Source organism: Gopherus evgoodei, chromosome 2, assembly GCF_007399415.2.
Source record: "Gopherus evgoodei ecotype Sinaloan lineage chromosome 2, rGopEvg1_v1.p, whole genome shotgun sequence".
NCBI classification, from domain to species: domain Eukaryota; kingdom Metazoa; phylum Chordata; order Testudines; family Testudinidae; genus Gopherus; species Gopherus evgoodei.
The window spans coordinates 279,547,908-279,564,271 of NC_044323.1; the positions used below are offsets into that span (position 1 = coordinate 279,547,908).

General features: G+C 37.6%; 1 protein-coding gene across 6 annotated transcripts in view; it reads right to left on the minus strand.

Moving 5' to 3' along the window:
- Positions 1 to 16,364, minus strand: part of ASAP1 (ArfGAP with SH3 domain, ankyrin repeat and PH domain 1) — a 376,577-nt gene that overhangs the window by 4,891 nt on the left and 355,322 nt on the right. For 5 of the 6 annotated variants that reach the window (XM_030553834.1, XM_030553832.1, XM_030553833.1 and 2 more), the window contains 4 exons: positions 14,528 to 14,594; positions 9,452 to 9,510; positions 6,463 to 6,965; positions 2,658 to 2,780 (listed from right to left, as the gene is read on the minus strand). In XM_030553834.1, the coding sequence (XP_030409694.1) occupies positions 2,658 to 2,780; positions 6,463 to 6,965; positions 9,452 to 9,510; positions 14,528 to 14,594 (752 nt within the window). The remainder of the gene's footprint in view (positions 1 to 2,657; positions 2,781 to 6,462; positions 6,966 to 9,451; positions 9,511 to 14,527; positions 14,595 to 16,364) is intronic. The other variant, XM_030553836.1, reaches the window with a different exon arrangement.

Here is a 16,364-nt window from a genome sequence, read left to right on the forward strand (position 1 = left end):
AGCCTCAAATTGTAGTTGCCAGACCTTAAACTCCATAAATCATCAGTGTACTTTCTGCCTTTTGTACCTGACACCGGCAGGACACACCCCTGTCCTCTGAAGAGCAGTAGAGAATAGAACCCTGATTCTAATTGTGGCTTTTGAGTGCTGCTGTAATAACACCACTGCCACAATATCTGAGTTCCTGCGAGACATTTCTGCACTCTGAAGATAGGCATAATCAAGAGTTATCAAGTTTACAAACTAAATGGTCCAGAAAAGCCACAATAAATTCAGAAAAAATTAGTGCTCCCATGTCATTACACAAATTAGGTAGAGTATCTCTGCTAGAGATTTGAATTGCCTAAGGCACAGTCCTGCATTATTAGGGAGATGGAACAGATGACATAATAGGTCTTTTCAGTATCTAACTTCTATGATGTGTCAATTTCTTCTTGGTTCATCTTGTCATACCTACATATGGACTGCAGAATATACAGGGCTCAATTAAAAAAAAGACACTGTTCAATGGTTTTTGATAAAAATAGGTATTTTTGTTTGTAAAAGATGCACTGACATACATAGATGCAAGTGTCACACTGGGAAATTGCAATTGTGCATGCAGCTGCATCTTTTGCAAACAAAATCTTAGGTACACATTTCTGAAAATTAGGCATTATTTTAGCACCATCCATTGTTTTTAGCTTCTTACAATCCAAAAGCTACATACAGTGATGAAAGACAATGAATGGCAACCTTAACTCCAAAGGTCAGTCTTCACCTTTAAATAATGCATATGAAATGTAATTTCTTTTTTTTAAAGAATGTATAAACAAATATAAATAAATTAAAGCAGATAAAAGAAATGTTTCCACATGTATTGTAAGTGAATACTAGATGTTGGAATCACGAAGACAAAAGAGCCATTAAACTGTCAGTTTGGCTTTGAATCAAAGACACAAGTGATTAATGTATTAGAAATCTGCAAGATGGATGGCCCATGACACTGAAAAACAAGAGGATCTTATACGTTATCAATGTGAATGGAATTGTTACTACTGACATTCACAGGACATACAACGTATCTATCCATTTATCAGTGATTCATTGTCAATACTAATGAATAAGGCACATCTATTGGCCTAATTATAACTGCATGTCCAGACAGATAGGCAATATAATGGACAAGTTTGATAAATTTCATTTTCAAGATCTGTTTCAACAGCTGTTTAATGATCTTTATTTTGACTGTATGTAATTATACACAGATTGGGAGAACAGTCATATGTAGCAGTGCAGTTACCTGCATTAGCACTGTAAGAGAACCTCTGTTTTCCTTCCTTGCTGTTTCCTCCTCATTGTGAGGAAAAGAAACTAAAAAAAGCAAAATGTTCTAGCACCTTTCATCTGGGCACCAGTCCTTTAATATTTTCTTCTGAGTCTGAATTTTGACAGGAAATCCTGAGCGTGGTAATCAGTGAGAAGAAACGCTGTGTCTGGCCCAGACGTGAGACATTATGGACAGCACTGCAGCTGGACTGGTGCATTAACACCCACTGGGACAGTGCAGCAGTTTGAATTGCATTTTTATTGGTAAAATTTGTCTCATTTCCCTTCCTTACAGCTGTAGCCTGGAGAAGCAGGATTCACTAGGGCCTGGGAAGAAGCTAGCAGAGGATGAAGGAAGGATTGGGCCTCAGGCTAGGTTTGAGAAACAGTGAGGTTAGCAATAGATTGAAGATTGGATCAGGTCCAGGAACACAGAAGCAGGGGAGTGAAATCTCGGAGGAAGACAGAGGGTAAAACAAGGCTAAACTGCAGAATAAGGACAAAATTGATCAATTGCATGTAATTTTGGAGGGGAAACCAACAGTGCATGGGATTAATTACAACAATCAAGCAACTATTGTAACTAGCTTAATGCTGCTGGTGCATTCAGACAAGAACCACATGTTATCATTTATCAACAAAGGTACACACAGTGTTTAAATGGAATGATATGCAGGGGTCAAGAGGGAAAATTTGAGACTGCCTCATTTGGTGGAAAGCTTCTGAATTCCAAAGGCAATGAAATATTGTATTTCAAAAGTATCTCTGAGGCTGGCAGGGATAGTTCTAGCAGTATCCAGGGAAGACTGTCTTCCCACAAAAGCAGGTAAATTCCCTGCTTGCACACACCCACTCTCCTTCAATTTGAAAGCTGGATGCAAATTTACATAAATGTTGTTGCATAATTTTTTGACAAAAGATGAAAATATTAATGCAAATTATGTACAGTACATGGTATGTTGTCACTGCCCAGTTAGTTTCCTCTAGTCTAGGGTAAAGGAAGGAATCAAATAAAACTGGAATAGCAGGAGTACAAGAATCAAAGAGAATACAAGGTCTCTCAGTAAGTTCAATCATCTGAAAACCTATGAAATGGGGTCAGTTTTTGCTGCTGTCCCTAGTAGTTGCTAACACCATTAAGAATGGGAGTCTGCATTTAAGTCCCTGTGAAGCATAAAATAATTGGATTTCTCAATGAAGTATGACTGGTCTGGTGTTCAGGAGCGTTAAGCAGGTCAAATAAGGTGTAGCACATAGAAACTATGAGTAAGCTAGCTGCTACTCAGCTGAGAGTAATGCCCAATAAAGTGTCAATTATACAGAATTTTTATAAAAGCAGAGATACATACCCACCACTCTTGGTCCTCTTCACCAGTTACTACAATTATTTCTCCTTCAACAAATGTAAGCTCATCATCATTGTCTGCTTGACAGTCGTAAATGGTCTTCACTCTCCTAACTTTGTTTTTCCCCTAAAAGTAAATACAATTTTAGCTGAAAGAGCTGAGAAGGGGGATAAATATATAGAATTTAAATTTTGGGTTTTGGCTATGATTTATTCGACAAATCATTTACCCATAGTTTGTATCTCTGATTGCAGGGGGATCCCTGCCTTCCCCACCTCCTCTGCCTGCTCCCCAGCCCATCATGCCAAAGTGCCTTGTTTCATTAAGGTTTTTAAACAACTATATCTGGACTATATAGTCTGTATTCAAAGATATAATGTTAGAAATCCTGACATCTAACTACTGCCTAATTAAATGATTTAGGCCCCACCTATACTTACTTAGACCAGAAAGTAGTTTTAACAACCGTTCTGACATGGTTTTAGTCTATATACACTATCCCTTTAATGTATATTAGAATTAAGAACAGGGCAAAACCAAATTGAAATCCGGTCGCCAATTACATTCAGAAAGATAGGGGAACTGAGGAAGTTACAGAATTCAAACTCCAGTATCTATACCTCTACTAAAGTTTTGGTTTCAGGTCCAGTGCAAAACCAAAATGAACCTATTCTTTGGTTCTGGAACAGACAGACTAAATCTAGCAAGACAATATTTTCATTAAATTTTAACTGAATGGCAGAAATTCCACATGAAGATCTACTCTAAGACAAGTGACACTATTTTGGGCTGATCTCTCATGAGAATAGCTTGTGTTAACTATTCTGAACCCAAATACAATCAGTAGGTCTGATTCTGCCCTAGACTACCAATTCAGATCCAAACACTGCCCCTTCTCTAGATGCACCCTGTTTTTCTGGGAACTGTGTAAACAGTTTCCAGACTTGACTACCTTGGAAGTATATGATGTGTTATTATACATCACATTTCAAACAACACTCAAAGACTAAAGGAAGGCAAATAATGATAAAAGCTTCAGAAAGCAACAACTAAGAAGAATAGTAAGCAAACCATGCAAGCTTAGTCAATAAGACAATGTGAGACCCAGAAAAAATAAGATTGAGTTGGAGATAGCACCTGTTTGCAAATATATAAAGGAATGTTGAATAAAAGGGAAGGGATCCATTAGTTAACACTGGACTTAATATACTGTACTAAAAATCATATTAAATAAACTTCAAACCAGTTAGGCAACAGAGGTTGACAGGAGAGGTTGACAGTCACCATTAATAGATACCCAAGGTGAGAGTAGGCATACAGCTCTTAGTGATATTTATACACCATGAATAATGAAATCAATCATGAAATGATGCAAGGGAATGGACTTTTTCCACCAACTAGATTGTATTAATTTTTCTAGTTCAAGTGAATCTCTATAGAAAGCTAGATTTCCATACACGTCTCAAGTTATAAAGATATGAGAGAAAGTGACTGACATTGCTCCAGGTAGTCAGTGCTTTCTTATTAATACATGGGTGACATTTTAATAATCTGCCCACTTTAACTCATTAAAATGATAGAAAGGTGAATACCAGCCTGAGGTGGTATATATATCTCTGGAAAGGACTATGGGCTGGATTTTAAAGGAATGCACATTAAGAGCACAGTTTGGGGTTGTGATGTGTAAAGAAACAAGTATTTTCAAGGCATCTAATTTTTGCATCAAATGCAATTAATAATAATTTTCTCTCTTTGTGCACCCAAATCTGTCACTCTATCCTAAAATGTCCATATATCAAAATATTCAGGAAGAGGTTTTTGTGCTCACAACTCACAATGATAGTTGCTGCTTTGCTAATTAATGGACATGACCCCTCCAATTTGTGCTCTCATTTACACTTCTAAAGGAACAGCTCCTAATAGGGTACTTTTCTCTCTTTTGAAACAACGATGTTTATAGCCAAGGAAAAATGTGACTATTAGTACTAGGTGTAATTTTAATGATACTGAGATCAAATTTTATTTATCTTCAAATCCCATTTAATTCCTTAAATATTAGTGGCACTTTGTCATATCTACTGTATGCTTCTGAAATACCCGATTCCCTCAGACTGTTAAGAAACAAAGACTTTTGCCTGCATAGCAGGTGGTTAAAGTCCCACAGATATTGGTAGCTGTCCTCATAGGTGTTGTTATGATGTGGTGATGCAGCATTCCATCAACTTGTGGTGACAGAACACAGTTAGGGAACCAGATGAGAAATGTATTTGAAGTTCATGTCTCTAAGCAGCTCCACTGCCAGCTAAACACACGAGTGTGAGCATGCATGCACAGAACCTGGAGCAGTGCAGAGACACATTTCTGGTGCTCCCTCCCCATTTCTATAAATATCATTTAGATTAAGCCAGAACAGTGAGTCTATACTGATGTAAAAACAAATATAAATGGAAGGCCCAGTAGTTCATCCTCAGAACATTTGGAAATATCTAATGTGATTTTCTGTATTTTGGAAGATATTAATCAAAAGATTAATGAGTTATTTGCCTCTTTCCTCACAGAGGGAAGAGGGAGCTTGCAGTAGTGAGTCCCCTCCTTCCACTTTAAAGTAAGTGAATAGGCAACTTTTGCCTGGGAGACCTCTTCTGGCCTTTCTGCTATCCCACCTACTGGTAGGAAAGCAAGGGAATCCAAAAGACAAAAACTTCTGTTGCTCTCACTTCAGATTACCCTGACTGGTGAGGCCCTGTCTCACCAGTCAGGCAGGAATGGTGAGCTGAAGAGAAAGAGTATGTTCTCCTAAGCCCAGGAGAGGAGCTCTTTCCCTTCATTCAGCAAAGGAGAGGAAGCTGTGTATCCTTCTACCTCAACCGTTTGCATACCTAGCTTGCTGGATAAAACACTTCCTCTATTATTTTTTTGGGTAGTTCACAGGATGAAAACCTTATAAAAGTATGTTTAACATCTTTTCTTTATCTACTTGGATTGTGAGATAAACAATAAAAGCAACTCTACAATAACTAGTGTGCAGTCTGAATAAGTGTCTTAGTAAATTAGACTAGGATAAATTGTTCCTACAATACCTAAGTTTGTTAGATGTGAATTACATTAAAGTGTAGTGGCGAGAACTCCAGACTGGGTTCAGTTCTGTTCCCAGCTTTGTCACTGACTTATTACACGACCTTTGGCAAGTCAAAATTTCCCTTTGTGCCTCAATGGGCCCTTCGGTAAATACAGTGATACTTATGCACCTTTATTAAGCATATAGATGCTAAATATTTGAATTATTACATTGCCAATGTTGATTTTTTGTGGTTGACATTTTAAGTTTTGTAACAATTATTAAAAAGGAAGTTTAAAATAAAACCTATTAAACCCTTTTCTAAATATGTTCAAAATCAAATATATGTCCTAGTTATTTTATGTGTAGGAAACAGAGAGCAAAGAATTAAAGACAGAAAGCTTTAAAAATGTTTTTAACTCCTTAATGCACAGAAAGCCACCACTTATTGCAGAAACATAATTTGGACCCTTAACTCTGCCAAAATTACTGTGGTGAATTTAAGTTGAGTGCCTTGCTCCCAGGCCTGACCTTTATGTTTTTGTATTCCTTTTGGCATGCAATAGGCTTTACCATCAGAAGCATTATTTCTTGAAACCGTTCAAAAGCATACATCTGTGCTCAAATTTGAGAGCTGTCACTTGTTTTGTGCACATAACTCAGTGCAGTCTTTTTGCAAATTTAGCTTTAGGAGAACTTCAAAGCTTGCCACGAGGCTTTCAGCACACTGGAATAACTAGAACTACCCACCATATTTATTTTCCTGGGAAGCGGCACTGGGGTCTCTGGCAGGGTATGCGTCACATCATTAGAATCTTCAGATACTTGCTTTTGGACGGTATCTCTAGAGTGTACATTTGGAGAAAGATCTATGGAGTGAGATTTCTGATTTGCCTCTGAGGGCTGAGGCTTTGGTGATGATTCTCCAGCTTGAGTTTTAGCCAATACCTCTCCTAGCTGAGGTTTTGGAGGAAGGTCCTTCATGTGTGGTTTTGGCGGTAAGTCTCCAAGTTGTGGTTTTGGTGGCAAATCTCCTAGCTGAGGTTTTGGAGGTAGTTCTCCTGGTTTTGGGGGTAGTTCTCCAACTAGAGGTTTCTGGGCGAGTTCCACAGGCTGAGGCTTTGGGGGCAAGTCTCCAGGTTGTGGTTTCTGTGGCAGATCGACCGACTGTGAAGACTTCTGAAAGATTTCCAGGTGTTGATTAGATCTATCTATTGAAAGATGATGACTGGTTTCTATTTTTCTTAGTGCCACTAAAAACAAAAGCAAAACCAGGATATTTTCACATGTATTTCATAGACAGACAGAAAATCTCATTTCCCCATATTACATTTAAGAAGAATCTGAAATATGCAAGACAACTTCTTTTCTTCCAGAAAGATTTATTTCCATCATACAAAATGTAGAAAGAGAATTTCTATTTCAGGCTAACTCCAAGTACAGATATCTACAATGAAAGAAGCTAAAAAAGCTCAAAACCTAGCAGTTATCTTCAATAACTGAAGATGTCAGATATACTGAGTTACCTTTCACACATTTTAAATAAAACACAATTTCTCAACAGTTGAAATTAATAAGTAATATTATATTTGTGATTTAAAAGAAAGGATTGAAATTTTAAAAAAGGATATTGCCTTGCAGTTTATTTACAAGAGGTGGAAAATACAAAGGTCCTTTCAATCAACATTTATTTTTACATTTTCTTAGTTTCACTGCTCTTTCTTCCTTAGACGCTTCAATTAAATGTGCCAAGCAAAACTCGACTGGCATGACTGTATTTAGCTATATTAAACAGGTATATAGGTATGAGGCCTGATACTAGGAGAGTAAGCTCCTTGATGAAAGTACCACGTCTTTTTGACTCAGAAATAGAGATAATTTTATACTGTGTTCAACATTTGCTTTAAGGTCAAGCAACACTGTCAACACATTTAAACCTACCACAAAATAATATCACACATACACTATTTATAATATAACCTACTACAAAAACACATTCACATCGTTATATATGATGATCCTGATTTTTAGATGAGAACTGTGCACACATTACTACAAGTGAGAGACGATATAGCCATACATGTACATAAGAATACTTCTACACATATGTGATAACACATATGCAAATAAGGCACAAATGAACTAGATTCAGGCTGAAAATCAGGCCAAACGATTTATTTTAACTGCACTTCAAAAATGCAGCCCTCCAAAATGAGGGTTTCAAATAAGACAGAATATCAGATTTGTTGCTAGGTAACACACCCCTCAGAAAGGGTGGAACAAACACTTGCTATGGTTTGAGAGTTCTGTATATGGCCCAAAAGTAATTTCAGCTCATGATGACAGTCAACTCTAACCTAACTTTATACCAAGTGAATACTGACTTCTTTTGTAGTGACACCTGTCATCTCAATGAGATCTTAAAAGGACACTGTTGAACTGAATTAATTTTCTTACCTGTAAAAAACTGAATTTTTAAAATTTGTATTTAGTTTTTGCCACTAATGCTTTGTATTCCTCTTATCTTGCAGAATGAAGTTAGACTGGCCAGATTCATTCTTTGATTCTCCTACTTTGGAACAATACAGTTGTAATATCTTTTGACACACACACACTGGCATATGTAAAATTGTGCTATACTGTATATGCTTACACTCAGTGTGTTTGCTCACGTGTGTGCGCGCGTGCAGGGGGAATATGTATATTTCTCTATTTTCTCCAGTTCTTCAATTAATTCTGGCACATCACTCAGAAAAAGAGGCTTCCATTGACCACCTTTTTCTCCCAACCTTCTACTCTGTTTGTTTCTCAAAATGTTCCACTCTACAGACTATGTTTCAGAGTGGCAGCCGTGTTAGACTGTATCAGCAAAAAGAACGAGGAGTACTTGTGACACCTTACAGACTAATGAATTTATTAGAGCATAAGCTTTTGTGGGCTAAAGCCCACTTCATCAGATGCATGCAGTGGAAAATACAGTAGGAAGATATATATATAAAAAAAGAGAACATGAAAAAAAGGGTGTTGCCATACCAACTCTAATGAGACTAATTGATTAAGGTGGACTATTATCAGCAGGAGAAAAAAAAACTTTCAAACAGTTACCTTCTTGTTAACTGTTTGAAATGGGCCATCCTGAACTTGACAGAACAAAAAGGGAAGATTTTTAACCTCTCTTCTTGGCCCAAGAACCTAAGTGACTCAGGAGCCTGAAGCACATTTTCAGAAGTGACCTAAGTTCCATTGATTTTCAAGTAACTTTTGTAAATGCGATTTACGCTTCCAAATAACTTAGACAATTACCCCTAGATCAGTATTATTTAACATTTATATTGCAGTAATACCACCAGACCCCAATCAGTGTCATTGGTCCATTGTGCTAAGTACTGTACAAATACATGTGAATATGTGGTTCTTCTGCAAGGAGCTTATGATCTTGGAATAAATCAGTAATGAAAGAGGACAATAAAAATACACAGATTCTTACTGATTTTCCTCCAGGTTCTGCAGGATTTCAGCTTTTGCACTAAAATACATGTTTAGTTTTTTGACAAAATCCTTGCTGATTTAGAGAGAAAAATCCCTATAGATTTTGCCAGAATTTCCAGATGTGTTGTCCCATAAATAAATGTCTTTTGCTGAAAACACCAAATTTATGAAGACCCTTATGATTTATCATCACTTGTTTCACACACACACAAATATTCAACTATGCATACATCTTTTTAAAAGCTCTTACCTTTTTGAGGTAGTTTAGGAAGAACTCTTGGGCCAAGTGCAGTCTTTGCAGTCCCCGTGCTAATCAATAGATATGAACTATCAGTACTTAAACTTACTGAACAATGAGCTTACTGTGTCCCATTTCTAGTGCCCACCCACTATTCAGAAAAAAATATATAGTAAGAGTTTATGCATAGCCAGGACACACAGTGTTGTCCAAGAAATAGCCCTGAAACTCAAAGCAGTGTTGGCAGTAGGCTTGGATTATTCAAATAAAGGAAAAAGCTGTGCAAAGCCTACACATTGTTAATGCTGCATGGGACATCTGTTCCATGGATAACAAGGTATGTATACATGTATATTCAGAAAACTGCTTAAATTGAGAGGGCAATTCAACTAACAGATTCTGTTTAAAGAAGCAGCAATAAAAGCACAAGTCAAGAATTTAAATTAACACATTAAAATAACCATATTAAGTACATAGGTAATACAGTCCAAAAGCATGCAATTATGATAAGATAGTCTATCTTGCTTTGGGTGCTTCACAGTTCATTCCATGTATATACTATTGTAACACACACACACCGTAGCTAGAGTATCACTATCTGTTATAGATAAGTTTGCCAAAACATTCCATCTGTTTTTCCAGTTGTGGATAACTTTTCAAAATCTTTACCAATTAAGCTCAAGTTTTTCAAGCCTGGTCTTGGTCCAAGGCTGAAACTTTCTGAAAGTCTGAACAACAAAATTTGAGTAACTTGTATACAAGGAATATGAAAAAACAAACACTCCCCAATAAAAATGCTTTATGACCTTTTCTTGAACCCAATTTGCACAGAAACAACTTGGAGATTAAAAGATTAAATTTGGCAGGGAGATAACTCTTCTTGATAAATGTTTTTGAGTATTCTGGTAAAAACTGGTTTTGATTTGGTTAAGTTATGAGACTCTGAAAATTGCATTTTGTGCATGCTTCATAGATAATGAAAGAGATTTCACAACCATGTGACAACATGCCATAGGAAGACAGACTGCTCTCCATCAGACAGATCCTCAGCTAGTGTGAGTTTTCATAGGTCCATTGATTTCAATAAGGTAGAGTTCCATATGAGTCCGACTGATTTTATTCCATATTAAAATGATGAGTGAATGAAGCAAAGCTTTGATCTTCCAGTAAATGTTGCTCAGGGAAGTGAAAAATGAATTAAGCAATTTTTAAAGAAATTATTTTCCTTGTCCCTCTACTTTTCCTCCACTATTACTTCGTTCTCCTTTCCTCTACACTTCCCCTTTATTTGACACCCTATGTGAAAGTGCCATCTGACATGGTAAACTGACAATGCACAGCATATTTGAATTATTCAAACAAGTGAGATCATTTTTCATGGATTGTTGTTTTTTTTTTTACACAAGGACTGCCGTGTGTTTAAACACTATAGTTTATTCAATAATTATTGTAATTTTCATTTTTTTCTAAGGGTACACCACTTTCTGCACAATCATAGAATTATATCAATGCTTCCCTAAGTATAAAATTTCCACTGCAAGGGGTTACATGTTTTAAACTGGTATAGTACATATAAAAAGAGTTGTATTTTGCATTTAACATGTCATACATGTCTAACATACAAACACAAGAAAGACAACAAAAACAGTGTTCCAATAAGTTCCTACTATGAACCTTTTTTTAAGATCATGCATAGATGCTATAAGCATTAGACCTATTCAGGAGCATAATTCAAGGATAAAACCATGTTGCAAAGAGATACAGGAACATAATCTCCACGTGTGGTGTAAAACTGTCCAAAATATACACTATAAAATGATGATGAAGGTGCATTTAAGAGATTATTATAGTTTTGAATATGAATGGTCACCTTATGGAACATTCCACAAAATGAGAGTATGAGTCTTACGTTTTAATAGAGAAAAACCACTGAACAAATATATTATCAGATTAGGGGATTTAACTACTGTATGTTAGTGAGCAGATACTGTTAAAATTGGAAGGGTTCCAATTCCCAGCTGACCCAAACACAATGGCTGACCATGTTAGTTCAGGCTATTGACCTTATAAAAGCATTTGCCTCATTAACTCAATATATTCCTATCCAAACTACTATTTGGCCTGCGACCAGCCAAACACTGCCAAGAAAAGGGAAAATTACTGACCTGTTATTCTGCTTTTCTGAAGCTATCATTCTGACAAGCTTCTCACTTCTGGGTCAAACCTCCTTAACATGAGACTCAAGGAACTCTACAAGCTCTTAAGTGTTATGGAACTTAGGACAATGGTAGCGAAGTGGAAAAAAATAAAAAGCCACACTCTCAAGTGGCTGTCCTGCACCACCATGAGTTTAACTAAACATTCCCGAGGCAGTAGTTATTTCCAACTGCCTGGGAGGCGAAGAACACACAGAAAAAAGCAAGCCAACTGGAGTTATAAAAAACACCACCACCTAAAAAGAAAAATCCAGGTGCAAAAATTCAGTAACACCCCAATAAAGATTAATATAAAACAATGAGGGCAGATGATCAGTTGAGTAAGAATCTTGTCAGAATATTTTTCAATAAGCAGAATTCAATCAATCTTCTGACGCACAGGCAGCCTCAATTCTGGCATTTCTTAACCTGTGAGTGTTTGATTTTGTAACATGAATAAAGATTTTTAGATGTAGTTTTGTTTTTTTTTAAGAAAAATGAAAAAAAATGACATGCAATTGTAACAATCATCAGACAACCACCTCCAAAAAACAAGTGGTCATCTGTGTTTGAACTTGGAGCTTCGCAATCAAAACTCAATCCTCTATCACTTTTGCTAAAAGAGCAACTCCATTGGCTGGCAGTAGATGAAGGGTGCACTGGGCAGCACAGTATGGGGAGGAAGAGAGCAGCCCTCTATGGTGAAAGAATAGGTTAAGGACTATTTAGAAAAGCTGGACATGCACAAGTTCATGGGGCCGGATGCAATGCATCCAAGGGTGCTGAGGGAGTTTGCTGATGTGATTGTAGAGCCACTGACCATTATCTTTGAAAACTCGTGGTGACTGGGCGAGGTCCCGGATGATTGGAAAAAGGCAAATCTAGTACCTATCTTTAAAAAAGGGAAGAAGGAGAATCCAGGGAACTACAGGTCAGCCTTATCTCTGTCCTTGGAAAAATCATGGAGCAGGTCCTCAAGGAATCCATTTTGAAGCACTTCGAGGAGAGGAAGGTGATCAGGAACAGTCAACATGGATTCACCAAGGGCAAGTCATGCCTGACCAACCTGATTGCCTTCTATGATAGGATAACTGGCTCTGTGGATACGGGGAAAGTGATGGACGTGATATACCTTGATTTTAGCAAAGCTTTTGATGCGGTCTCCCACAGTATTCTTTCCAGCAAGTTAAAGAAGTATTGATTGGACAAATGGACTACAAGGTGGGTAGAAAGCTGGCTAGATTGTTGGGCTCAACGGGTAGTGATCAACGGCTCAATGTCTAGTTGGGAGCCGATACCAAGCAGAGTGCCCCAGGGATCGGTCCTGGGGCCAGTTTTGTTCACCATCTTCGTCAATGATCTGGATGATGGGATGGATTGCACCCTCAGCAAGTTTGTGGATGACCCTAAGCTTGGGAGGAGAGGAAGATATGCTGGAGGGTAGGGATAGGGCCCAGAGTAACCTAGACAAATTATAGGATTGGGCCAAAAGAAATCTGATGAGGTTCAGCAAGGACAAGTGCAGAGTCCTGCACTTCGGATGGAAGAATCCCATGCACTGCTACAGGCTGGGGACTGATTGGCTAAGCAGCCATTCTGCAGAAAAGGACCTGGAGATAACAGTGAACGAGAAGCTGGATATGAATCAACAGCGTGCTCCTGTTGCCAAGAAGGCTAACGGCATATTGGGCTGCATTAGTAGGAGCATTGCCAGCAGATCAAGGGAAGTAATCATTCCCCTCTATTCAGCACTAGTAAGACCACATCTGGAGTACTGCGTCCAGTTTTGGGCTCCCCACTACAGAAAGGATGTGGACAAATTGGAGAGAGTCCAGTGGAGGGCAACGGAAATGATTAGGGGGCTGGTGCACATGGCTTACGAGGAGAGGCTGAGGGAATTGGGGTTATTTCGTCTGCAGAAGAGAAGAGCGAGGGGGGATTCGACAGCCGCCTTCGACTACCTGAAAGAGGGTTCCAAAGAAGACGGAGGAAGATGGAACTAGGCTGTTCTCAGTGGTGGGAGATGACAGAACAAGAAGCAATGGTCTCAGGTTGCAGTGGGGGAGGTCTAGGCTGGATATTAGGAAAAACTATTTCACTAGAATGTGGTGAAGCATTAGAACGGGTTACCTAGGGAGGTGGTGGAATCTCCATCCTTAGAGGTTTTTAAGGTCCAGCTTGACAAAGCCTTGACTGGGATGATTTAGTTGGTGTTGGTCCTACTTTGAGAAGGGGGTTGGACGAGATGACCTCTTGAGGTCTCTTCCAACCCTAATCCTCTATGATTCTAGGATCTTTTTATGTTCCAGCTAGTAGAGAGTTATTTTTTGCATCGATGCATAATGCATCAAACCAGTGGATTATATATGCAAGAGTAGCTTATATTACAGACAGTACATCCAAATGCATAGATCAGTCAGATTGAGAAATATGTGGTTAAATGAATGAGACTTATATATGTGATATTAGGGAACCAGGTTCTGTTCCAAGCTATGCCAAGAGTGAACTTATGTAATCTCGTGTTAGTGTATGGTAGGGGCACAAGACCTGGCACAGTAATGAGGGTGGTGAAGTACACAAAATTATTTATCGTCAGCAAAAGACACAAGAATAAAACTCCTGGATCACAGCCTAGTGCAACTTTCTCTAGTTCCAATGGTATTTTGATGAGAGAAAGCAGCAGCAGCATCTGCTGCCATAATTTTGTCTGTACCATCCAGAGCTTCAGTTCTGCGTGGCTGTTTCAAACTGATTCAAGAGGTTTGGCAGAGCCTGAGAGCAAGAATGCATTGTATAGTTGGAATACTGAGAAAATTAACATGACATTTTGCATAGTTTATAAATTGGCCACATCACGTACAACTTAACTATATGCAAATACATAAAATCTTACCTTGACTGCTGAGACATTCCCTCAAACTTGTTTGCAGTCTTAGTTGAGGGTGGACCCAAATCATTACCTAAGGGGATACAAATTACTTAGACTTTTAAAAATGGAGAATAAAAGAACAGAAACATACAGGTAGCGGATATCATCATATAAAACAAAAATATGCAGCTTTCCCAGTATTTTCCACATAAACGTAAGTATATTTAAATGAGTATTTTTCATTCATAGATTCAGAAGTTTAAGACCAGAAGAGACCACTAATATAACCTATTTTGACCCCTGCATACCATGTGTTTGAAAAACTGTCATTGATAGTATCTATCTGCTGGCAAGAAAAAGCAAATCAGACTATAGTAACTACTTCAGAGCATTTATTTTGTCTCTGAAACAAGAAAAAAATACTGCATAACATTGTCCCTCAACAATTTTGTTGTAAGGCACTACAAGGAAAAAACAAACAAAAAAAAAAGTGGCATCTTGCTTTGGAAGTAACACATTATTTTGTAAAAGCCATCATGAATTAGCCCTTATTCATAAAACAAATATTGATTTTGTAAGAATTGTTTACATTATTCTAAGAAACAGTGCATTTACTCAATTCTGCCAGTAAGCAGAGGAAGAAAAAACTGAAGTCAGAATATCCGAACCTTCAATATCAAACTTGGCTTCATAATCACTAAAATCTCCAAGTCTTGAGCAGTTGCAATTACAGTATCTTCTCTGTATAAGAGACCCTATTATTATCATCAACTCCTCCTACTATAACCCTATTCCCACAGATCCTTAAGTGTGATATTAAAAGTGTTTCATTCATATCATTTGATTCCGATACCAAAACTTCAGTTAAATTCATTCCACAAAAAGTGAATTTACTGAAGTTATATCTAATGATCAAAGTGAAGAAGAAAGCACAGAATTTACTACACAAAGAAAATAAAATTTCATACAGAGTTATGAACACCAAAGTTACCAACTGGCCGGTCAACCACAATCTCATTTGGGACCGAAAGTACGCCATCAGGCAGCAGCAGAGACCAAAAACAAAAAAAAAGCAAATACAGTACAGAACTGTGTTAAATGTAAATTACTAAAAAAATAAAGGGAAAGTTTATTAAAAATAGATTTGACAAAATAAGGAAACTATGTGCTCTACCCTCTGACTAGATTTGATGGTGATGCAGTCTCTGCACTGCAAACTGGTTTGGCAAGCTCCACATTCGATAAGAAGATTACATTGAGATTTTCAAAACCATTCAGCAAGAGCCTGATTGAGCTTCCAGTGAAGTCAATGGTAAAGAAATTCCCATTAACTTCAAAAGAGAGCAGAGTTAGGCTAATCCTGAGCATTTATAAAAATTCCACTGTCAGAGTAGGTGGGCCCCAAGACACAGTAACTCAGAAAGTGTTGGACAATGAAGGGTTTTTATATCATGAATAAAAAATCCTTTTTTGTTTTGTGTTTTGCTGAAACCTGCCTGCTTGAAGACAAACTGTCCAGCTTGTAGTTGTAGGAGAAAGAATTTTCTGAGTTCTACGAAGTAATTTCACTCAGAACCGGAGTTAGAGGATCTGACTTCCTGACTGATAATGTTCAATTAGGAACCTGATTAGTTAACTGAACTATCCATCTAGTAATGAAAGTTTAAAAAAAAAGTTTTTTTGTTAGTTTGTTTTTCACTAGCTCCAAAATCTCTAAGTGTGTTCTTTGTGAGGGTCCCGGACTTTGGTTTACTGGGGAAGTGAAGGCAGCTATAAAAAAAATAAAACATAACAAATGGAAGATATGAATATAAATCAAAATTAGGAACTGCAGAAAATTGATAAGGGAAGCAAATGAAGA